Genomic DNA, 26,939 nt, shown 5'->3' on the forward strand with positions numbered 1-26,939 from the left:
ACAGTAACCCCACAGTACAGTTACCCTACAGTAACCCTACAGTACAGTAACTCTACTGTACAGTAACCCTACAGTAACCCTAAAGTACAGTAACCCTACAGTAACCCTACAGTACAGTAACCCTACAGTACAGTAACCCTACAAAACAGTCACCCTACAGTACAGTCACCCTGCAGTACAGTCACCCTGCAGTACAGTCACCCTGCAGTACAGTCACCCTGCAGTACAGTCACCCTGCAGTACAGTCACCCTACAGTACAGTAACCCTACAGTACAGTAACCCTACAGTATAGCAACCCTGCAGTACAGTCACCCTGCAGTACAGTAACCCTACAGTACAGTAACCCTACAGTACAGTAACCCTACAGTACAGTCACCCTACAGTACAGTAACCCTACAGTACAGTCACCCTACAGTATAGTAACCCTACAGTATAGTAACCCTACAGTATAGTAACCCTACAGTAACCCTACAGTACAGTAACCCTACAGTACAGTAACCCTACAGTATAGTAACCCTACAGTACAGTAACCCTACAGTAACCCTACAGTAACCCTACAGTACAGTAACCCTACAGTACAGTAACCCTACAGTACAGTAACCCTACAGTACAGTCACCCTACAGTAACCCTACAGTACATTCGCCCTACAGTACAGTAACCCTACAGTACAGTAACCCTACAGTATAGTAACCCTACAGTACAGTAACCCTACAGTACAGTAACCCTACAGTACAGTAACCCTACAGTAACCCTACAGTACAGTAACCCTACAGTACAGTAACCCTACAGTACAGTCACCCTACAGTACAGTAACCCTACAGTAACCCTACAGTACAGTCACCCTACAGTATAGTAACCCTACAGTATAGTAACCCTACAGTAACCCTACAGTACAGTCACCCCACACTACAGTAACCCCACAGTACAGTAACCCCACAGTACAGTAACCCCACAGTACAGTCACCCTACAGTACAGTCACCCTACAGTACAGTCACCCCACAGTACAGTAACCCCGCAGTACAGTAACCCCGCAGTACAGTAACCCTGCAGTAACCCTACAGTACAGTCACCCTACAGTATAGTAACCCTACAGTATAGTAACCCTACAGTACAGTCACCCTACACTACAGTCACCCCACAGTACAGTAACCCCACAGTACAGTAACCCCACAGTACAGTCACCCTACAGTACAGTCACCCTACAGTACAGTAACCCCGCAGTACAGTAACCCCGCAGTACAGTAACCCTGCAGTAACCCTACAGTACAGTAACCCTACAGTACAGTTACCCTACAGTAACCCTACAGTACAGTCACCCTACAGTACAGTCACCCTACAGTACAGTCACCCTACAGTACAGTCACCCTACAGTACAGTAACCCTGCAGTAACCCTACAGTACAGTCACCCTACAGTACAGTCACCCTACAGTACAGTAACCCTGCAGTAACCCTACAGTACAGTAACCCTACAGTACAGTTACCCTACAGTAACCCTACAGTAACCCTACAGTACAGTCACCCTACAGTACAGTCACCCTACAGTACAGTAACCCTACAGTACAGTCACCCTACAGTACAGTCACCCTACAGTACAGTCACCCCACAGTACAGTCACCCCACAGTACAGTAACCCTACAGTACAGTAACCCTACGGTACAGTAACCCCACAGTGCAGTAACCATGCAGTAACCCTACAGTACAGTAACCCTACAGTACAGTTACAGTACAGTCACCCTACAGTACAGTCACCCTACAGTACAGTAACCCTACAGTACAGTAACCCTACAGTATAGTAACCCTACAGTAGTCACCCTGCAGTAACCCTACAGTACAGTCACCCTACAGTACAGTCACCCTACAGTACAGTCACCCTACAGTACAGTAACCCTACAGTACAGTAACCCTACAGTACAGTAACCCTGCAGTAACCCTACAGTACAGTAACCCTACAGTACAGTTACCCTACAGTACAGTTACCCTACAGTAACCCTACAGTACAGTCACCCTACAGTACAGTCACCCTACAGTACAGTAACCCTACAGTACAGTAACCCTGCAGTCACCCTACAGTACAGTCACCCTACAGTACAGTCACCCTACAGTACAGTCACCCTACAGTACAGTCACCCCACAGTACAGTCACCCCACAGTACAGTAACCCTACAGTACAGTAACCCCACAGTACAGTAACCCTGCAGTAACCCTACAGTACAGTAACCCTACAGTACAGTTACCCTACAGTCACCCTACAGTACAGTCACCCTACAGTACAGTCACCCTACAGTACAGTAACCCTACAGTACAGTAACCCTACAGTATAGTAACCCTACAGTAGTCACCCTGCAGTAACCCTACAGTACAGTCACCCTACAGTACAGTAACCCTACAGTAACCCTACAGTACAGTCACCCTACAGTATAGTAACCCTACAGTATAGTAACCCTACAGTAACCCTACAGTACAGTCACCCTACACTACAGTAACCCCACAGTACAGTAACCCCACAGTACAGTAACCCCACAGTACAGTAACCCTACAGTACAGTAACCCTACAGTACAGTCACCCCACAGTACAGTAACCCCGCAGTACAGTAACCCTGCAGTAACCCTACAGTACAGTAACCCTACAGTACAGTTACCCTACAGTAACCCTACAGTACAGTCACCCCACAGTACAGTAACCCCACAGTACAGTAACCCCACAGTACAGTAACCCTACAGTACAGTCACCCTACAGTACAGTCACCCTACAGTACAGTCACCCTACAGTACAGTAACCCTGCAGTAACCCTACAGTACAGTAACCCTACAGTACAGTTACCCTACAGTAACCCTACAGTCACCCTACAGTACAGTCACCCTACAGTACAGTAACCCTACAGTACAGTAACCCTGCAGTACAGTAACCCTGCAGTCACCCTACAGTACAGTCACCCTACAGTACAGTCACCCCACAGTACAGTCACCCCACAGTACAGTAACCCTACAGTACAGTAACCCCACAGTACAGTAACCCCACAGTACAGTAACCCCACAGTACAGTAACCCTGCAGTAACCCTACAGTACAGTAACCCTACAGTACAGTTACAGTAGTCACCCTACAGTACAGTCACCCTACAGTACAGTAACCCTACAGTACAGTAACCCTACAGTAGTCACCCTACAGTCACCCTACAGTACAGTCACCCTACAGTACAGTCACCCTACAGTACAGTAACCCTGCAGTACAGTAACCCTGCAGTACAGTAACCCTGCAGTACAGTAACCATACAGTACAGTAACCCTACAGTACAGTTACCCTACAGTAACCCTACAGTACAGTCACCCTACAGTACAGTCACCCTACAGTACAGTCACCCTACAGTACAGTAACCCTACAGTAATGCAGTAACCCTACAGTACAGTAACCCTACAGTACAGTCACCCTACAGTACAGTCACCCTACAGTACAGTAACCCTACAGTACAGTCACCCTACAGCCTACAGTCACCCTACAGTACAGTCACCCTACAGTACAGTCACCCTACAGTACAGTAACCCTACAGTACAGTCACCCTACAGTACAGTAACCCTACAGTACAGTAACCCTACAGTAGTCACCCTGCAGTAACCCTACAGTACAGTAACCCTACAGTACAGTAACCCTACAGTACAGTCACCCTACAGTACAGTCACCCTACAGTACAGTCACCCTACAGTACAGTAACCCTACAGTACAGTTACCCTACAGTACAGTAACCCTACAGTACAGTAACCCTACAGTACAGTAACCCCACAGTACAGTAACCCCACAGTACAGTAACCCCACAGTACAGTTACCCTACAGTAACCCTACAGTACAGTAACTCTACTGTACAGTAACCCTACAGTAACCCTACAGTACAGTAACCCTACAGTAACCCTACAGTACAGTAACCCTACAGTACAGTAACCCTACAGTACAGTCACCCTACAGTACAGTCACCCTACAGTACAGTCACCCTACAGTACAGTAACCCTACAGTACAGTAACCCTACAGTACAGTAACCCTACAGTACAGTAACCCTACAGTACAGTCACCCCACAGTACAGTAACCCTATAGTACAGTCACCCCACAGTACAGTCACCCCACAGTACAGTCACCCCACAGTACAGTCACCCTACAGTACAGTAACCCTACAGTAACCCTACACTACAGTAACCCTACACTACAGTAACCCTACAGTACAGTAACCCTACAGTACAGTAACCCTACAGTAACCCTACAGTACAGTAACCCTACAGTACAGTAACCCTACAGTAAACCTACAGTACAGTAACCCTACACTACAGTAACCCTACAGTACAGTAACCCCACAGTACAGTCACCCCACAGTACAGTCACCCCACAGTACAGTAACCCTACAGTACAGTAACCCTACAGTAACCCTACAGTAACCCTACACTACAGTAACCCTACACTACAGTAACCCTACAGTAACCCTACAGTACAGTAACCCTACAGTAACCCTACAGTCACCCTACAGTACAGTCACCCTACAGTACAGTCACCCTACAGTACAGTCACCCTACAGTCACCCTACAGTACAGTCACCCTACAGTACAGTCACCCTACAGTGCAGTAACCCTACAGTACAGTAACCCTACAGTATAGTAACCCTACAGTATCATAACCCTACAGTATAGTCACCCTACAGTACAGTCACCCTACAGTACAGTAACCCTACAGTAACCCTACAGTACAGTAACCCTACAGTAACCCTACAGTACAGACACCCTACAGTACAGTCACCCTACAGTACAGTCACCCTACAGTACAGTACAGTCACCCTACAGTACAGTCACCCTACAGTATAGTAACCCTACAGTACAGTAACCCCACAGTACAGTAACCCCACAGTACAGTACAGTCACCCTACAGTACAGTACAGTCACCCTACAGTCACCCTACAGTACAGTCACCCTACAGTACAGTCACCCTACAGTACAGTCACCCTACAGTACAGTAACCCTACAGTACAGTACAGTCACCCTACAGTATAGTAACCCTACAGTACAGTACAGTCACCCTACAGTACAGTAACCCTACAGTACAGCCACCCTACAGTACAGTAACCCTACAGTACAGTAACCCTACAGTACAGTCACCCTACAGTACAGTCACCCTACAGTACAGTAACCCTACAGTACAGTAACCCTACAGTACAGTCACCCTACAGTACAGTCACCCCACAGTACAGTAACCCTACAGTACAGTCACCCTACAGTACAGTCACCCCACAGTACAGTCACCCTACAGTACAGTCACCCTACAGTACAGTAACCCTGCAGTAACCCTACAGTACAGTAACCCTACAGTACAGTTACCCTACAGTAACCCTACAGTAACCCTACAGTACAGTCACCCTACAGTACAGTCACCCTACAGTACAGTAACCCTACAGTACAGTAACCCTACAGTACAGTAACCCTGCAGTCACCCTACAGTACAGTCACCCTACAGTACAGTCACCCTACAGTACAGTCACCCCACAGTACAGTCACCCCACAGTACAGTAACCCCACAGTACAGTAACCCCACAGTACAGTAACCCCACAGTACAGTAACCCCACAGTACAGTAACCCTGCAGTAACCCTACAGTACAGTAACCCTACAGTACAGTTACAGTACAGTCACCCTACAGTACAGTCACCCTACAGTACAGTCACCCTACAGTACAGTCACCCTACAGTACAGTAACCCTACAGTACAGTAACCCTACAGTAGTCACCCTGCAGTAACCCTACAGTACAGTCACCCTACAGTACAGTAACCCTACAGTACAGTCACCCTACAGTACAGTCACCCTACAGTACAGTCACCCTACAGTACAGTAACCCTACAGTACAGTAACCCTGCAGTAACCCTACAGTACAGTAACCCTACAGTACAGTTACCCTACAGTAACCCTACAGTAACCCTACAGTACAGTCACCCTACAGTACAGTCACCCTACAGTACAGTAACCCTACAGTACAGTAACCCTACAGTACAGTAACCCTGCAGTCACCCTACAGTACAGTCACCCTACAGTACAGTCACCCCACAGTAACCCTACAGTACAGTAACCCTGCAGTACAGTAACCCTACAGTACAGTAACCCTACAGTACAGTTACCCTACAGTAACCCTACAGTACAGTCACCCTACAGTACAGTCACCCTACAGTACAGTCACCCTACAGTACAGTAACCCTACAGTACAGTAACCCTACAGTACAGTAACCCTACAGTACAGTAACCCTACAGTAGTCACCCTGCAGTAACCCTACAGTACAGTCACCCTACAGTACAGTCACCCTACAGTACAGTAACCCTACAGTACAGTCACCCTACAGTACAGTCACCCTACAGTACAGTCACCCTACAGTACAGTAACCCTACAGTACAGTCACCCTACAGTACAGTAACCCTACAGTATAGTAACCCTACAGTAGTCACCCTGCAGTAACCCTACAGTACAGTAACCCTACAGTACAGTCACCCTACAGTACAGTCACCCTACAGTACAGTAACCCTACAGTACAGTTACCCTACAGTACAGTAACCCTACAGTAACCCTACAGTACAGTAACCCCACAGTACAGTAACCCCACAGTACAGTAACCCCACAGTACAGTAACCCTACAGTAACCCTACAGTACAGTAACTACTGTACAGTAACCCTACAGTAACCCTACAGTACAGTAACCCTACAGTAACCCTACAGTACAGTAACCCTACAGTACAGTAACCCTACAGTACAGTCACCCTACAGTACAGTCACCCTACAGTACAGTCACCCTACAGTACAGTCACACTACAGTACAGTAACCCTACAGTACAGTAACCCTGCAGTACAGTAACCCTACAGTACAGTAACCCTAGAGTACAGTAACCCTACAGTACAGTAACCCTACAGTACAGTCACCCCACAGTACAGTCACCCTACAGTACAGTAACCCTACAGTAACCCTACACTACAGTAACCCTACAGTACAGTAACCCTACAGTACAGTGACCCTACAGTACAGTAACCCTACAGTACAGTAACCCTACAGTAACCCTACAGTACAGTAACCCTACAGTACAGTAACCCTACAGTAAACCTACAGTACAGTAACCCTACACTACAGTAACCCTACAGTACAGTAACCCCACAGTACAGTCACCCCACAGTACAGTCACCCCACAGTACAGTAACCCTACAGTACAGTAACCCTACAGTAACCCTACAGTAACCCTACACTACAGTAACCCTACACTACAGTAACCCTACAGTAACCCTACAGTACAGTAACCCTACAGTAACCCTACAGTACAGTAACCCTACAGTAACCCTACAGTCACCCTACAGTACAGTCACCCTACAGTACAGTCACCCTACAGTACAGTCACCCTACAGTAACCCTACAGTACAGTCACCCTACAGTACAGTCACCCTACAGTGCAGTAACCCTACAGTACAGTAACCCTACAGTAACCCTACAGTACAGTAACCCTACAGTAACCCTACAGTACAGACACCCTACAGTACAGTCACCCTACAGTACAGTCACCCTACAGTACAGTACAGTCACCCTACAGTACAGTCACCCTACAGTACAGTAACCCTACAGTATAGTAACCCTACAGTACAGTAACCCCACAGTACAGTACAGTCACCCTACAGTACAGTACAGTCACCCTACAGTCACCCTACAGTACAGTCACCCTACAGTACAGTCACCCTACAGTACAGTCACCCTACAGTACAGTACAGTCACCCTACAGTATAGTAACCCTACAGTACAGTACAGTCACCCTACAGTACAGTAACCCTACAGTACAGCCACCCTACAGTACAGTAACCCTACAGTACAGTAACCCTACAGTACAGTCACCCTACAGTACAGTAACCCTACAGTACAGTAACCCTACAGTAACCCTACAGTACAGTAACCCTACAGTACAGTAACCCTACAGTACAGTTACCCTACAGTAACCCTACAGTACAGTCACCCTACAGTACAGTCACCCCACAGTACAGTAACCCCACAGTACAGTAACCCTACAGTACAGTCACCCTACAGTACAGTCACCCTACAGTACAGTCACCCTACAGTACAGTCACCCTACAGTACAGTCACCCTACAGTACAGTAACCCTGCAGTAACCCTACAGTACAGTAACCCTACAGTACAGTTACCCTACAGTAACCCTACAGTAACCCTACAGTACAGTCACCCTACAGTACAGTAACCCTACAGTACAGTAACCCTGCAGTCACCCTACAGTACAGTCACCCTACAGTACAGTCACCCCACAGTACAGTCACCCCACAGTACAGTCACCCCACAGTACAGTCACCCCACAGTACAGTAACCCCACAGTACAGTAACCCTACAGTACAGTAACCCTACAGTACAGTAACCCCACAGTACAGTAACCCTGCAGTAACCCTACAGTACAGTAACCCTACAGTACAGTTACAGTACAGTCACCCTACAGTACAGTAACCCTACAGTACAGTAACCCTACAGTAGTCACCCTGCAGTAACCCTACAGTACAGTCACCCTACAGTACAGTAACCCTACAGTACAGTCACCCTACAGTACAGTCACCCTACAGTACAGTAACCCTACAGTACAGTAACCCTACAGTACAGTAACCCTGCAGTAACCCTACAGTACAGTAACCCTACAGTACAGTTACCCTACAGTAACCCTACAGTAACCCTACAGTACAGTCACCCTACAGTACAGTCACCCTACAGTACAGTAACCCTACAGTACAGTAACCCTACAGTACAGTAACCCTGCAGTCACCCTACAGTACAGTCACCCTACAGTACAGTAACCCTACAGTACAGTAACCCTACAGTCACCCTACAGTACAGTCACCCTACAGTACAGTCACCCCACAGTACAGTCACCCCACAGTACAGTAACCCCACAGTACAGTAACCCCACAGTACAGTAACCCTACAGTACAGTAACCCTACAGTACAGTTACCCTACAGTCACCCTACAGTACAGTCACCCTACAGTACAGTCACCCTACAGTACAGTAACCCTACAGTACAGTCACCCTACAGTACAGTCACCCTACAGTACAGTAACCCTACAGTAGTCACCCTGCAGTAACCCTACAGTACAGTAACCCTACAGTACAGTCACCCTACAGTACAGTCACCCTACAGTATAGTAACCCTACAGTACAGTAACCCTACAGTACAGTAACCCTACAGTACAGTTACCCTACAGTACAGTAACCCTACAGTAACCCTACAGTACAGTAACCCTACAGTACAGTAACCCTACAGTACAGTAACCCCACAGTACAGTAACCCCACAGTACAGTTACCCTACAGTAACCCTACAGTACAGTAACTCTACTGTACAGTAACCCTACAGTAACCCTACAGTACAGTAACCCTACAGTACAGTCACCCTACAGTACAGTCACCCTACAGTACAGTAACCCTACAGTACAGTAACCCTACAGTACAGTAACCCTGCAGTACAGTAACCCTACAGTACAGTAACCCTACAGTACAGTCACCCCACAGTACAGTAACCCCACAGTACAGTCACCCCACAGTACAGCACCCCACAGTACAGTCACCCCACAGTACAGTCACCCTACAGTACAGTAACCCTACAGTAACCCTACACTACAGTAACCCTACACTACAGTAACCCTACAGTACAGTAACCCTACAGTACAGTAACCCTACAGTAACCCTACAGTACAGTAACCCTACAGTACAGTAACCCTACAGTAAACCTACAGTACAGTAACCCTACACTACAGTAACCCTACAGTACAGTCAGCCCACAGTACAGTCACCCCACAGTACAGTAACCCTACAGTACAGTAACCCTACAGTAACCCTACACTACAGTAACCCTACACTACAGTAACCCTACACTACAGTAACCCTACAGTAACCCTACAGTACAGTAACCCTACAGTAACCCTACAGTAACCCTACAGTCACCCTACAGTACAGTCACCCTACAGTACAGTCACCCTACAGTACAGTCACCCTACAGTAACCCTACAGTACAGTCACCCTACAGTACAGTCACCCTACAGTGCAGTAACCCTACAGTACAGTAACCCTACAGTATAGTAACCCTACAGTATCATAACCCTACAGTATAGTCACCCTACAGTACAGTCACCCTACAGTACAGTAACCCTACAGTAACCCTACAGTACAGTAACCCTACAGTAACCCTACAGTACAGTCACCCTACAGTACAGTCACCCTACAGTACAGTACAGTCACCCTACAGTACAGTCACCCTACAGTACAGTAACCCTACAGTATAGTAACCCTACAGTACAGTAACCCCACAGTACAGTAACCCTACAGTACAGTACAGTCACCCTACAGTACAGTACAGTCACCCTACAGTACAGTCACCCTACAGTACAGTACAGTCACCCTACAGTACAGTCACCCTACAGTACAGTCACCCTACAGTACAGTACAGTCACCCTACAGTATAGTAACCCTACAGTACAGTACAGTCACCCTACAGTACAGTAACCCTACAGTACAGCCACCCTACAGTACAGTAACCCTACAGTACAGTAACCCTACAGTACAGTCACCCTACAGTACAGTAACCCTACAGTAACCCTACAGTACAGTAACCCTACAGTACAGTAACCCCACAGTACAGTCACCCTACAGTAACCCTACAGTACCCCTACAGTACAGTCACCCTACAGTACAGTAACCCCACAGTACAGTCACCCTACAGTACAGTCACCCTACAGTACAGTCACCCTACAGTACAGTAACCCCACAGTACAGTAACCCTACAGTCACCCTACAGTACAGTCACCCTACAGTACAGTCACCCTACAGTACAGTCACCCTACAGTATAGTAACCCTACAGTACAGTCACCCTACAGTACAGTCACCCTACAGTACAGTCACCCTACAGTACAGTAACCCTGCAGTAACCCTACAGTACAGTAACCCTACAGTACAGTCACCCTACAGTACAGTCACCCTACAGTAACCCTACAGTAACCCTACAGTATAGTAACCCTACAGTACAGTACAGTAACCCTACAGTACAGTAACCCTACAGTACAGTCACCCTGCAGTATAGTAACCCTACAGTACAGTAACCCTGCAGTAACCCTACAGTACAGTAACCCTACAGTACAGTAACTCTGCAGTAACCCTACAGTGCAGTAAACCTACAGTACAGTCACCCTGCAGTATAGTAACCCTGCAGTATAGTAACCCTACAGTACAGTAACCCTGCAGTAACCCTACAGTACAGTAACCCTACAGTAACCCTACAGTATCCCTACAGTAACCCTACAGTATAGTAACCCTACAGTAACCCTACAGTACAGTCACCCTACAGTACAGTAACCCTACAGTAACCCTACAGTACAGTAACCCTACAGTACAGTAACCCTACAGTACAGTAACCCCACAGTAACCCTAAAGTACAGTAACCCTACAGTACAGTAACCCTACAGTACAGTAACCCTACAGTCACCCTACAGTACAGTCACCCTACAGTACAGTCACCCTACAGTACAGTCACCCTACAGTACAGTACAGTCACCCTACAGTACAGTCACCCTACAGTACAGTAACCCTACAGTATAGTAACCCTACAGTACAGTAACCCCACAGTACAGTAACCCTACAGTACAGTACAGTCACCCTACAGTACAGTCACCCTACAGTACAGTACAGTCACCCTACAGTACAGTCACCCTACAGTACAGTAACCCTACAGTACAGTACAGTCACCCTACAGTATAGTAACCCTACAGTACAGTACAGTCACCCTACAGTACAGTAACCCTACAGTACAGCCACCCTACAGTACAGTAACCCTACAGTACAGTCACCCTACAGTACAGTCACCCTACAGTACAGTCACCCTACAGTAACCCTACAGTACCCCTACAGTACAGTAACCCTACAGTACAGTAACCCCACAGTACAGTCACCCTACAGTAACCCTACAGTACAGTCACCCCACAGTACAGTCACCCTACAGTACAGTCACCCTACAGTACAGTCACCCTACAGTACAGTCACCCTACAGTACAGTAACCCCACAGTACAGTAACCCTACAGTCACCCTACAGTCACCCTACAGTACAGTCACCCTACAGTACAGTCACCCTACAGTACAGTCACCCTACAGTATAGTCACCCTACAGTATAGTAACCCTACAGTACAGTCACCCTACAGTACAGTCACCCTACAGTACAGTACAGTAACCCTACAGTACAGTAACCCTACAGTACAGTAACCCTACAGTACAGTAACCCTGCAGTAACCCTACAGTGCAGTAACCCTACAGTACAGTAACCCTACAGTACAGTCACCCTGCAGTATAGTAACCCTACAGTACAGTAACCCTGCAGTAACCCTACAGTACAGTAACCCTACAGTACAGTCACCCTACAGTACAGTAACCCTACAGTAACCCTACAGTATAGTAACCCTACAGTACAGTAACCCTACAGTACAGTAACCCTACAGTACAGTACAGTAACCCTACAGTACAGTAACCCTGCAGTAACCCTACAGTGCAGTAACCCTACAGTACAGTAACCCTACAGTACAGTCACCCTGCAGTATAGTAACCCTACAGTACAGTAACCCTGCAGTAACCCTACAGTACAGTAACCCTACAGTACAGTAACCCTGCAGTAACCCTACAGTGCAGTAACCCTACAGTACAGTAACCCTACAGTACAGTCACCCTGCAGTATAGTAACCCTACAGTACAGTAACCCTGCAGTAACCCTACAGTACAGTAACCCTACAGTACAGTCACCCTACAGTAACCCTACAGTAACCCTACAGTATAGTAACCCTACAGTAACCCTACAGTACAGTCACCCTACAGTACAGTCACCCTACAGTACAGTAACCCTACAGTAACCCTACAGTACAGTAACCCTACAGTACAGTAACCCTACAGTACAGTAACCATACAGTAACCCTACAGTAACCCTACAGTACAGTAACCCTACAGTACAGTAACCCTACAGTACAGTAACCCCACAGTAACCCTAAAGTACAGTAACCCTACAGTACAGTAACCTTACAGTACAGTAACCCTACAGTACAGTCTCACCGTTGGCATCATGGCTGTATTCCACCCCGGCCACCGTACACCTCCTGAACACCATCTTGTTCTCTGTGAGTGTCCCGGTCTTGTCGGAGAAGATGTACTGCATCTGACCGAGGTCTTCGGTGATGTTCAGAGCTCTACACTGCAGATGAGAGTCGGTCTCCTCATCATACAGGTCTTGGTCCTGATGGATGAAATAAACCTGGCAGATCTTCACAATCTCTATGGACACGAACAGCGAGACCGGGATCAGGACCTGAAGACGGAAGAGATTATATTACAGACGACGGGAGACAACAACAAGAGCAGGAAACCCAACACCGTCATGTACAGCTCTGACAGGACAGGTTACAGACAAGAGTCTGAGCTTGTGTTCCAAATGGAACCCTATTCCCTATATAGTGCACTACTTTAGACCAGAGCCCTATTCCCTACATAGTGCTCTACTTAAGATCAGTACTTAAGATAACTGACAGGGATCTGAAGGGAGAGATCTACATTGGAATAAAAAGTACAGTGAGGGGAAAAAAGTATTTGATCCCCTGCTGATTTTGTACGTTTGCCCACTGACAAAGAAATGATCAGTCTATCATTTTAATGGTAGGTTTATTTGAAAAAAAATCCTGAAAAACGCATGTCAAAAATGTTATAAATTGATTTGCATTTTAATGAGGGAAATAAGTATTTGACCGCCTCTCAATCAGAAAGATTTCTGGCTACCAGGTGTCTTTTACACAGGGCTGAGATTAGGAGCACACTCTTAAAGGGAGTTCTCCTAATCTCAGCTTGTTACCTGAGAGAGGGAGTGAGAGCGAATAGAATTCAATAGAGGGGGCGAGAGGGAGTGAGAGCGAATTGAATTGAATAGAGGGGGCGAGAGGGAGTGAGGGCCCATTGAATTGAATAGAGGGGGCGAGAGGGAGTGAGGGCCCATTGAATTGAATAGAGAGGGCGAGAGGGAGTGAGAGCCCATTGAATTGAATAGAGGGGGCGAGAGGGAGTGAGGGCCCATTGAATTGAATAGAGGGGTGCGAGAGGGAGTGAGAGCCCATTGAATTGAATAGAGGGGGCGAGAGGGAGTGAGGGCCCATTGAATTGAATAGAGGGGTGCGAGAGGGAGTGAGGGCCCATTGAATTGAATAGAGGGGTGCGAGAGGGAGTGAGGGCCCATTGAATTGAATAGAGGGGTGCGAGAGGGAGTGAGGGCCCATTGAATTGAATAGAGAGGGCGAGAGGGAGTGAGGGCGAATAGAATTGAATAGAGAGGTCGAGAGGGAGTGAGGGCCCATTGAATAGAATAGAGAGGGCGAGAGAGAATGAGACCCCATTGAATTGAATAGAGGGGGCGAGAGGGAATGAGACCCCATTGAATTGAATAGAGGGGTGCGAGAGGGAGTGAGGGCCCATTGAATTGAATAGAGAGGGCGAGAGGGAGTGAGGGCCCATTGAATTGAATAGAGGGGGCGAGAGGGAGTGAGAGCCCATTGAATTGAATAGAGGGGTGCGAGAGGGAGTGAGGGCCCATTGAATTGAATAGAGGGGTGCGAGAGGGAGTGAGGGCCCATTGAATTGAATAGAGAGGGCGAGAGGGAGTGAGGGCCCATTGAATTGAATAGAGAGGGCGAGAGGGAGTGAGGGCCCATTGAATTGAATAGAGGGGGCGAGAGGGAGTGAGAGCCCATTGAATTGAATAGAGGGGTGCGAGAGGGAGTGAGGGCCCATTGAATTGAATAGAGGGGTGCGAGAGGGAGTGAGGGCCCATTGAATTGAATAGAGAGGGCGAGAGCCCATTGAATTGAATAGAGAGGGCGAGAGCCCATTGAATTGAATAGAGGGGGCGAGAGGGAGTGAGAGCCCATTGAATTGAATAGAGAGGGGCGAGAGGGAGTGAGAGCCCATTGAATTGAATAGAGAGGGGCGAGAGGGAGTGAGAGCCCATTGAATTGAATAGAGAGGGCGAGAGGGAGTGAGGGCCCATTGAATTGAATAGAGGGGGCGAGAGGGAGTGAGGGCCCATTGAATTGAATAGAGAGGACGAGAGGGAGTGAGGGCCCATTGAATTGAATAGAGAGGGCGAGAGGGTGTGAGGGCCCATTGAATTGAATAGAGAGGGCGAGAGGGAGCGAGAGCCCATTGAATTGAATAGAGGGGTGCGAGAGGGAGTGAGGGCCCATTGAATTGAATAGAGGGGTGCGAGAGGGAGTGAGGGCCCATTGAATTGAATAGAGAGGGCGAGAGGGAGTGAGGGCCCATTGAATTGAATAGAGGGGTGCGAGAGGGAGTGAGGGCCCATTGAATTGAATAGAGGGGTGCGAGAGGGAGTGAGGGCCCATTGAATTGAATAGAGGGGTGCGAGAGGGAGTGAGGGCCCATTGAATTGAATAGAGGGGTGCGAGAGGGAGTGAGACCCCATTGAATAGAGGGGGCGAGAGGGAATGAGACCCCATTGAATTGAATAGAGGGGGTGAGAGGGAGTGAGGGCCCATTGAATAGAATAGAGAGGGCGAGAGAGAATGAGACCCCATTGAATTGAATAGAGGGGGCGAGAGGGAATGAGACCCCATTGAATTGAATAGAGAGGGCGAGAGGGAGTGAGGGCCCATTGAATTGAATAGAGAGGGCGAGAGGGAGTGAGGGCCCATTGAATTGAATAGAGGGGTGCGAGAGGGAGTGAGGGCCCATTGAATTGAATAGAGAGGGCGAGAGGGAGTGAGAGCCCATTGAATTGAATAGAGGGGTGCGAGAGGGAGTGAGGGCCCATTGAATTGAATAGAGGGGTGCGAGAGGGAGTGAGGGCCCATTGAATTGAATAGAGGGGTGCGAGAGGGAGTGAGACCCCATTGAATTGAATAGAGGGGGCGAGAGGGAATGAGACCCCATTGAATTGAATAGAGGGGGCGAGAGAGAATGAGACCCCATTGAATAGAATAGAGAGGGCGAGAGAGAATGAGACCCCATTGAATTGAATAGAGGGGGCGAGAGGGAGTGAGAGCCCATTGAATTGAATAGAGGGGTGCGAGAGGGAGTGAGGGCCCATTGAATTGAATAGAGGGGTGCGAGAGGGAGTGAGGGCCCATTGAATTGAATAGAGGGGTGCGAGAGGGAGTGAGGGCCCATTGAATTGAATAGAGGGGTGCGAGAGGGAGTGAGGGCCCATTGAATTGAATAGAGGGGTGCGAGAGGGAGTGAGGGCCCATTGAATTGAATAGAGGGGTGCGAGAGGGAGTGAGGGCCCATTGAATTGAATAGAGGGGTGCGAGAGGGAGTGAGGGCCCATTGAATTGAATAGAGGGGTGCGAGAGGGAGTGAGGGCCCATTGAATTGAATAGAGGGGTGCGAGAGGGAGTGAGGGCCCATTGAATTGAATAGAGGGGTGCGAGAGGGAGTGAGGGCCCATTGAATTGAATAGAGAGGGCGAGAGGGAGTGAGGGCCCATTGAATTGAATAGAGGGGGCGAGAGGGAATGAGACCCCATTGAATTGAATAGAGGGGGCGAGAGGGAGTGAGGGCCCATTGAATTGAATAGAGAGGGAGTGAGGGCGTACCTGAAAGACGATGATCATGGTGAGGAAGAGATAGACGGCAGACAGGACAGGTGACAGGTCAGCTCCTTCAGGACTAAGAACATCAAACACGGGTCTCTTATCTCCGTACTGGTACATCCACAACCCGTGACCTGAGACAACAAGGTCAAAGGTAATTATAGACTAACTACATCCACAACCCTGGAGAATCAACAGGTCAATTAGGTCAATTAAATCATAACAGCTAGAAAATATGTGGCCTTGTTACAGGCTGTCACGTATATAGTCTACGTCCATGTTTGTGGCCTTGTTACAGGCTGTCACGTATATATTCTACGTCCATGTTTGTGGCCTTGTTACAGGCTGTCACGTATATATTCTACGTCCATGTTGGTGGCCTTGTTACAGGCTGTCACGTATATAGTCTACGTCCATGTTTGTGGCCTTGTTACAGGCTGTCACGTATATAGTCTACGTCCATGTTTGTGGCCTTGTTACAGGCCGTCACGTATATATTCTACGTCCATGTTTGTGGCCTTGTTACAGGCTGTCACGTATATATTCTACGTCCATGTTTGTGGCCTTGTTAAAGGCCGTCACGTATATAGTCTACGTCCATGTTTGTGGCCTTGTTACACGCTGTCACGTATATAGTCTACGTCCATGTTTGTGGCCTTGTTACAGGCTGTCACGTATATATTCTACGTCCATGTTTGTGGCCTTGTTACAGGCTGTCACGTATATAGTCTACGTCCATGTTTTTCCATTGACGGCGACTTTAGGAACAAGTGTTTAAATCAATACTTTTAAGGTTGCTGTTCTCTGGGATAATATGTACCTGTACATCTTGCTGTAACTTCTGACACATCCCCAACAAACCAACAAAGTAAAATCATAACAGTTTGTTTAATTTGATCTATTAAACCAGGACAGTTCCCTCAGTAACAGTTGCCAGTCCTGAGGTAAGTACAATATGTCCTTCTACTGAGTCAAGTATTTTAAATGTACACTTTCCATTGAACACCAGAAAGAGACAGGAAGTTTAGAGGTTTAGGGTTTAGTTTCAGAACCTGTTTGTGATCAACTGTCACAAGTTGCTGATATGTCTGCATACCACAGAGCTAACCAATGTCTAACAACTAGATTGGGATATTTTTGGTTATAAACTCAGCAACAAAAAAAAAGAAACGTCCCTTTTTCAGGACCCTGTCTTTCAAAGATAATTAGTAAAAATCCAAATAACTTCACAGATCTTCATTGTAAAGGGTTTAAACACTGTTTCCCCATGTTTGTTCAATGAACCATAAACAATTACTGAACATGCACCTGTGGAACGGTCGTTAAGACACTAACAGCTTACAGACGGTAGGCAATTAAGGTCACAGTTATGAAAACTTAGGACACTAAAGAGGCCTTTCTACTGACTCTGAAATACACCAAAATGAAAGATGCCCAGGGTCCCTGCTCATCTGCGTGAAGGTGCCTTAGGCATGCTGCAAGGAGTCATGAGGACTGCAGATGCAGCCAGGGTGTCACGACTTCCACTGAAGTCAGCTCCTCTCCTTGTTCGGGCGGCGTTCGGCTCCTCTCCTTGTTCGGGCGGCGTTCGGCTCCTCTCCTTGTTCGGGCGGCGCTCGGGCGGTCGACGTCACCGGCTTTCTAGCCATCGCCGCTCCATTTCTCATATGTCCATTTGTTTTGTCTTGTTCCATTACACACCTGGTTTTCATTCCATAATCACACTGCATGTATTTAGCCCTCTGTTCCCCTCCATGCCTTTGTGTGTAATTGTTTCTTGTTATGTGGATATTGTTCAGGCGCCATACTTTTGTTATGTTCCGTGTTTTTGGCACGTTTATGTTTTTATGTGCTGTCGTTTTTGGACCGGAATTAAAGTGCGCCTGTTTACTACACTCTGATCTCCTGCACCTGACTTCGCCTCCGTACACACCCCTAACACAGGGCAATAAATTGCAATGTCCGTACTGTGAGACGCCTAAGACAGCGCTACAGGGAGACAGGACGGACAGCTGATCGTCCTCGCAGCGGCAGACCACGTGTAACAACACCTGCACAGGATCGGTACATCCGAACATCACACCTGCGGGACAGGTACAGGATGGCAACAACAACTGCCCGAGTTACACCAGGAACACACAATCCCTCCATCAGTGCTCAGACTGTCCGCAATAGGCTGAGAGAGGCTGGACTGAGGGCTTGTAGGCCTGTTGTAAGGCAGGTCCTCACCAGACATCACCGGCAACAATGTCGCCTATGGGCACAAACCCACCGTCGCTGGACCAGACAGGACTGGCAAAAAGTGCTCTTCATTGACGAGTCGCGGTTTTGTCTCACCAGGGGTGATGGTCGGATTCGCGTTTATCGTCAAAGGAATGAGCGTTACACCGAGGCCTGTACTCTGGAGCGGGATCGATTTGGAGGTGGAGGGTCCGTCATGGTCTGGGGTGGAGTGTCACAGCATCATCGGACTGAGCTTGTTGTCATTGCAGGCAATCTCAACGCTGTGCGTTACAGGGAAGACATCCTCCTCCCTCATGTGGTACCCTTCCTGCAGGCTCATCCTGACATGACCCTCCAGCATGACAATGCCACCAGCCATACTGCTCGTTCTGTGAGTGATTTCCTGCAAGACAGGAATGTCAGTGTTCTGCCATGGCCAGCGAAGAGCCCGGATCTCAATCCCATTGAGCACATCTGGGACCTGTTGGATCGGAGGGTGAGGGCTAGGGCCATTCCCCCCAGAAATGTCCAGGAACTTGCAGGTGCCTTGGTGGAAGAGTGGGGTAACATCTCACAGCAAGAACTGGCAAATCTGGTGCAGTCCATGAGGAGGAGATGCACTGCAGTACTTAATGCAGCTGGTGGCCACACCAGATACTGACTGTTACTTTTGATTTTGACCCCCCCTTTGTTCAGGGACACTTTATTCCATTTCTGTTAGTCACATGTCTGTGAAACTTGTTCAGTTTATGTCTCAGTTGTTGAATCTTGTGTTCATACAAATATTTACACCTGTTAAGTTTGCTGAAAATAAACGCAGTTTACAGTGAGAGGACGTTTCTTTATTTCTTTATTTTGTATTTTTTTGCTGAGTTTAATAAAGTCCCATATGTTGGAACTCTTTCAAAAACAGGAGTCCGTTTTATAGAGGACACGTGCCAATAGATTTCCACAGGACTGTCTGACTTAAAACCCTTTCAGCTCTTTGGGGGACGTAGTTTACCTCATGGGACACACGTGGTACTATAATGGGATACATACCGATAGCAGAAAACAGGCACATGACCAGTAGGATGATAACACACCAGCCCACGTCCACGTTCATCTGTTTCTCCAGTTTGCTGCGTTTGTAACGGGGGCCATTGTTGTTCAGCATGGCTTTAGTCTCATGACCTACAACACACTGGCTGTTAACATGCAGTTCATACAGGACAGGGGCCAGCGTCCACAAAGCAAGCTCAGAGTAGGTGCTGATCTTAGATCAGTTTTCCTTCTAGATCATAATGAATAGGATTATATGGACAGATCTCAGATCAGCGCTCTGCCTCAGACACTATGGATATGGAGCCAGATGTCATACAGAGACAGGGTGTCAAACAGAGGCTCCTTCTCTCCTTGCTCGCTTCTAAACCCCATTGGAGGAGATGATCGGTCAAGGCCGCGCCTCTCGAACGTTCTCCTCCAATGCGTTTTTTGAGAAGGAGTTGAGAGGAACTGAGGAAAGACTAATTGAGAGAGAGTCAGGGTGTATATTGGGCTGCCTTACCTCTTTGACCTTGTCCTCCAATGCATTGTGACTGGGAGGTAAGGCGGTAAGGAGGTAAGGAGGTAAGGAGAAAGGAAAGAGCCGGAATGTTTACCTGCATAGATGACTATCCCCACACACTCTTCTGTGTTACGGATAGTACAGCCCCTCAGCAGCAAGTTGTCTTTGTACAGGCCATCTCTTCTTCCACTGCGATGGGTACTGTTTACAGATAAGACACAGAGCATTCAATCACTTTATATCACCGAGTAACATTACAGCATGATGACTAGGAGACACAAAACGTAAGATATGATCAATTCATCTAGAATAATCTGCATATTATAATAGACCTGACTGCAAAAAGGTACATCAGCAGATACTGTAGGGAAATCAACTCATAACATTCCTCTGGAACTATGCAGTGAACTCAGACCACCTGTGTGTGTGTGTGTGTGTGTGTGTGTGTGTGTGTGTGTGTGTGTGTGTGTGTGTGTGTGTGTGTGTGTGTGTTAGTGTTAGAGGTCGACCGATTATGATTTTTCAACGCCGATGCCGATTATTGGAGGACCCCAAAAAAAAAACGATACCGATTAATCGGCCGATTTTTATTTATATATTTGTAATAATGACAATTACAACAATACTGAATGAACAATGAACACTTTTATTTTAACTTAATATAATACATAAATAAAATCTATTTAGTCTAAAATAAATAATGAAACATGTTCAATTTGGTTTAAATAATGCAAAAACACAGTGTTGGAGAAGAAAGTAAAAGTGCAATATGTGCCATGTAAGAAAGCTAATGTTTAAGTGCCTTGCTCAGAACATGAGAACATATGAAAGCTGGTGGTTCCTTTTAACATGAGTCTTCAATATTCCCAGGTAAGAAGTTTTAGGTTGTAGTTATTATAGGACTATTTCTCTCTATACCATTTGTATTTCACATACCTTTGACTGTTGGATGTTCTAATAGGTACTTTAGTATTGCCAGCCTAATCTCGGGAGTTTATAGACTTGAAGTCATAAACAGCGCAATGCTTGAAGCATTGCGAAGAGCTGCTGGCAAATGCAGGAAAGTGCTGTTTGAATGAATGCTTACGAGCCTGCTGCTGCCTACCACCGCTCAGTCAGACTGCTCTATCAAATATCAAATCATAGACTTAATTATAACATAATAACACACAGAAATACGAGCCTTAGGTCATTAATCTGGTCGAATCCGGAAACTATCATCTCGAAAACAAAACGTTTATTCTTTCAGTGAAATACGGAACCGTTCTGTATTTTATCTAACGGGTGGCATCCATAAGCCTAAATATTGCTGTTACATTGCACAACCTTCAATGTTATGTCAAAATTCTGTAAAATTCTAGCAAATTAGTTTGCAACGAGCCAGGCAGCCTAAACTGTTGCATGTACCCTGACTCTGCTTGCAATGAACGCAAGAGAAGTGACACAATTTCCCTAGTTTAATATTGCCCGCTAACATGAATTTCTTTTAACTAAATATGCAGGTTTAAAAATATACTGCTCAAAAAAATAAAGGGAACACAAACAACACATCCTAGATCTGAATGAAAGAAATAATCTTATTAAATACTTTTTTCTTTACATAGTTGAATGTGCTGACAACAAAATCACAAAAATAATCAAAGGAAATCCAATTTATCAACCCATGGAGGTCTGGATTTGGAGTCACACTCAAAATTAAAGTGGAAAACCACACTACAGGCTAATCCAACTTTGATGTAATGTCCTTAAAACAAGTCAAAATGAGGCTCAGTAGTGTGTGTGGCCTCCACGTGCCTGTATGACCTCCCTACAACGCCTGGGCATGCTCCTGATGAGGTGGCGGATGGTCTCCTGAGGGATCTCCTCCCAGACCTGGACTAAAGCATCCGCCAACTCCTGGACAGTCTGTGGTGCAACGTGGCGTTGGTGGATGGAGCGAGACATGATGTCCCAGATGTGCTCAATTGGATTCAGGTCTGGGGAACGGGCGGGCCAGTCCATAGCATCAATGCCTTCCTCTTGCAGGAACTGCTGACACACTCCAGCCACATGAGGTCTAGCATTGTCTTGCATTAGGAGGAACCCAGGGCCAACCGCACCAGCATATGGTTTCACAAGGGGTCTGAGGATCTCATCTCGGTACCTAATGGCAGTCAGGCTACCTCTGGCGAGCACATGGAGGGCTGTGCCACCCCACACCATGACTGACCCACCGCCAAACCGGTCATGCTGGAGGATGTTGCAGGCAGCAGAACGTTCTCCACGGCGTCTCCAGACTCTGTTATGTCTGTCACATGTGCTCAGTGTGAACCTGCTTTCATCTGTGAAGAGCACAGGGCGCTAGTGGCGAATTTGCAAATCTTGGTGTTCTCTGGCAAATGCCAAACGTCCTGCACGGTGTTGGGCTGTAAGCACAACCCCCACCTGTGGACGTCGGGCCCTCATACCACCCTCATGGAGTCTGTTTCTGACCGTTTGAGCAGACACATGCACATTTGTGGCCTGCTGGAGGTCATTTTGCAGGGCTCTGGCAGTGCTTCTCATGCTCCTCCTTGCACAAAGGCGGAGGTAGCGGTCCTGCTGCTGGGTTGTTGCCCTCCTACGGCCTCCTCCACATCTCCTGATGTACTGGCCTGTCTCCTGGGTGCGCCTCCATGCTCTGGACACTACGCTGACAGACACAGCAAACCTTCTTGCCACAGCTCGCATCGATGTGCCATCCTGGATGAGCTGCACTACCTGAGCGACTTGTGTGGGTTGTAGACTCCGTCTCATGCTACCACTAGAGTGAAAGCACCGCCAGCATTCAAAAGTGACCAAAACATCAGCCAGGAAGCATAGGAACTGAGAAGTGGTCTGTGGTCACCACCTGCAGAACCACTCCTTTATTGGGGGTGTCTTGCTAATTGCCTATAATTTCCACCTGTTGTCTATTCCATTTGCACAACAGCATGTGAAATGTATTGTCAATCAGTGTTGCTTACTAAGTGGACAGTTTGATTTCACAGAAGTGTGATTGACTTGGAGTTACATTGTGTTGCTTAAGTGTTCCCTTTATTTTTTTGAGCAGTGTATATACTTCTGTATACTGATTTTAAGAAAGGCAGTGATGTTTATGGTTAGGTACATTCGTGCAACGATTGAACGATCGCAAATGCGCTTTTGTTAAATCATCGTTTGGGGAAGTTAGCTGTCTTTGTTAGGAAGAAATGGTCTTCACACAGTTCGCAGCGAGCCAGGCGGCCCAAACTGCTGCATATACCCTGACTCTGTTTGCAAGAGAAGTGACACATTATCCCTAGTTAAAAGAAATTCATGTTAGCAGGCAATATTAACTAAATATGCAGGTTTAAAAATATATACTTGTGTATTGATTTTAAAGAAAGGCATTGATGTTTATGGTTCGGTACAGTGGTGCAACGACAGTGCTTTTTTCGCAAATGCGCCGTTTGTCGAAGTAGGCTGTGATTCGATGAGAAATTAACAGGCACCGCATCGATTATAGGCAACGTAGGACACGTTAGATAAACTAGTAATATCATCAACCATGTGTAGTTAACTAGTGATTATGTTAAGATTGATTGTTCTTTATAAGATATGTTTAATGCTAGCTAGCACCTTACCTTGGCTCCTTGCTGCACTCGCATAACAGGTAGTCAGCCTGCCACGCAGTCTCCTCGTGGAGTGCAATGTAATCGGCCACGATCGGTGTCCAAAAATGCCGATTACCGATTGTTATGAAAACGGCCCTAATTAAATCGGCCATTCCGATTAATCGGTCGACCTCTAGTGTGTGTGTGGGTGTGTGTGTGTGTGTGTGTGTGTGTGTGTGTGTGTATTGTGTGTGTGTGTGTGTGTGTGTTGCACTGAACAGCTCAATAGATCTTCACGCTGCAATGCATTGTGGACTTCCCTTAGAAGGCTCTTAGCACTCAACACTATAGAGGCTGTAGTAGTCAGTAACTCTATAGAGACTGTAGTAGCCAGTAACTCTATAGAGGCCGTAGTAGTCCGTAACAGGCTATAGAGGCCGTAGTAGTCCGTAACACTATAGAGGCTGTAGTAGCCAGTAACACTAGAGAGGCTGTAGTAGCCAGTAACACTAGAGAGGCTGTAGTAGCCAGTACCACTAGAGAGGCTGTAGTAGCCAGTAACACTAGAGAGGCTGTAGTAGCCAGTACCACTAGAGAGGCTGTATTAGCCAGTAACACTAGAGAGGCTGTAGTAGCCAGTAACACTAGAGAGGCTGTAGTAGCCAGTAACACTAGAGAGGCTGTAGTAGCCAGTAACACTAGAGAGGCTGTAGTAGCCAGTAACACTAGAGAGGCTGTAGTAGCCAGTAACAGGCTATAGAGGCCGTAGTAGCCCGTAACAGGCTAGAGAGGCCGTAGTAGTCCGTAACAGGCTATAGAGGCCGTAGTAGTCCGTAACAGGCTATAGAGGCCGTAGTAGTCAGTAACACTATAGAGGCCGTAGTAGTCAGTAACACTATAGAGGCCGTAGTAGTCAGTAACACTATAGAGGCTGTAGTAGTCAGTAACAGGCTAGAGGCTGTAGTAGTCAGTAACACTATAGAGTCTGTAGTAGTCAGTAACACTATAGAGTCTGTAGTAGTCAGTAACAGGCTATAGTGGCTGTAGTAGTCAGTAACACTATAGAGGCTGTAGTAGTCAGTAACACTATAGAGGCTGTAGTAGTCAGTAACAGGCTATAGAGGCTGTAGTAGTCAGTAACAGGCTAGAGAGGCTGTAGTAGTCAGTAACACTATAGAGGCTGTAGTAGTCAGTAACACTATAGAGGCTGTAGTAGTCAGTAACACTATAGAGGCTGTAGTAGTCAGTAACACTATAGAGGCTGTAGTAGTCAGTAACACTATAGAGGCTGTAGTAGTCAGTAACACTATAGAGGCTGTAGTAGTCAGTAACACTATAGAGGCTGTAGTAGCCAGTAACACTATAGAGATGGATTAGTCAGTAACACTATAGAGGCTGTAGTAGTCAGTAACAGGCTATAGAGGCTGTAGTAGTCTGTAGTGTTCTCTACAGTAACACAACAGGATAGATACCACAGTAGCAGCAGTGTGGTAGTAATGGTGATAGTGGTGGTGATAGAGGTGGTGGTGGTGGTGATAGTGGTGGTGGTGGTGATAGTGGTGGTGATAGTGGTGGTGATAGTGGTGGTGGTGGTGATAGTGATAGTGGTGGTGGTGATAGTGGTGGTGATAGTGGTGATAGTGGTGGTGATAGTGGTGATAGTGGTGATAGTGGTAGTGGTGGTGATAGTGGTGATAGTGGTGGTGATAGTGGTGATAGTGGTGGTGGTGGTAGTGGTAATAGTGGTAGTGGTGTGGTAGTAGTGGTGGTGGTGTGGTAGTGGTGGTGATAGTGGTGGTGGTGATACTGGTGGTAGTGGTGGTGATAGAGGTATTGATAGTGGTAGTGGTGGTGATAGTGGTGGTGGTGGTAGTAATGGTGGTAGTGGTGGTGGTAGTGGTGGTAGTGGTGGTGGTGGTAGTGGTAATGGTGGTGGTGTGGTAGTGGTAGTGGTGGTGGTGGTGGTAGTAGTGGTGGTGGTGTGGTAGTGGTGGTGGTGTGGTAGTGGTGGTGGTAGTGGTAGTAGTGGTGGTGGTGTGGTGGTGGTAGTGGTGGTGGTAGTAATGGTGGTAGTGGTGGTGGTAGTGGTGGTGGTAGTAATGGTGGTAGTGGTGGTGGTAGTGGTGGTGGTAGTGGTGATGGTAGTGGTGATGGTAGTGGTGATGGTAGTGGTGGTGGTAGTGTGGTAGTGGTGGTGGTAGTGGTAGTAGTGGTAGTGGTGGTGGTGTGGTAGTGGTGGTGGTGTGGTAGTGGTGGTGGAGGTGGTGGTAGTGGTAGTGGTGGTGGTGGTGTGGTAGTGGTGGTGGTGGTGGTAGTGGTAGTGGTGGTGTGGTAGTGGTAGTAGTGGTGGTGGTAGTGGTAGTAGTGGTGGTGGTAGTAGTGGTGGTGGTAGTGGTAGTAGTGGTGGTGGTGTGGTAGTGGTGGTGGTAGTAGTGGTGGTGGTGTGGTAGTGGTAGCCTTCCCTGTAGCTCAGTTGGTAGAGCATGGTGTTTGCAACACCAGGGTTGTGGGTTCGATTCCCACGGGGGGCCAGCACAGAAGAAAAAAAAAAATGTATGAAATGTATGCATTCACTACTGTAAGTCGCTCTGGATAAGAGCGTCTGCTAAATGACTAAAATGTAAATGTAAATGTAGTAGTGGTAGTGGTGGTGGTAGTGGTGGTGGCGGTGGTAGTAGTGGTGGTGGTGTGGTAGTGGTGTGGTAGTGGTGGTGGAGGTGGTAGTGGTAGTAGTGGTGGTGGTGTGGTAGTGGTAGTAGTAGTGGTAGTGGTGGTGGTGGTGGTAGTAGTGGTGGTGGTGGTAGTAGTGGTGGCGGTAGTAGTGATAGTGGTGATAGTGGTGGCGGTAGTGATGGTGATAGTGGTGATGATAGTGGTGGTGGTAGTGGTGGTGGTAGTGGTGGTGTGGTG

At 47.3% G+C, this 26,939-nt stretch overlaps 1 protein-coding gene across 1 annotated transcript in view; it reads right to left on the reverse strand.

Moving 5' to 3' along the window:
- atp10a (ATPase phospholipid transporting 10A) overlaps positions 1-26,939 on the reverse strand; it is a 217,411-nt gene that overhangs the window by 151,459 nt on the left and 39,013 nt on the right. The window contains exons 4-7 of the mRNA XM_045696689.1: positions 20,531-20,637; positions 19,932-20,063; positions 16,671-16,801; positions 13,129-13,381 (exon numbers count right to left, since the gene is read on the reverse strand). Coding sequence (XP_045552645.1) covers positions 13,129-13,381; positions 16,671-16,801; positions 19,932-20,063; positions 20,531-20,637 — 623 coding nt within the window. The remainder of the gene's footprint in view (positions 1-13,128; positions 13,382-16,670; positions 16,802-19,931; positions 20,064-20,530; positions 20,638-26,939) is intronic.

Source organism: Salmo salar, chromosome ssa16, assembly GCF_905237065.1.
Source record: "Salmo salar chromosome ssa16, Ssal_v3.1, whole genome shotgun sequence".
In the NCBI taxonomy this organism is placed as follows: domain Eukaryota; kingdom Metazoa; phylum Chordata; class Actinopteri; order Salmoniformes; family Salmonidae; genus Salmo; species Salmo salar.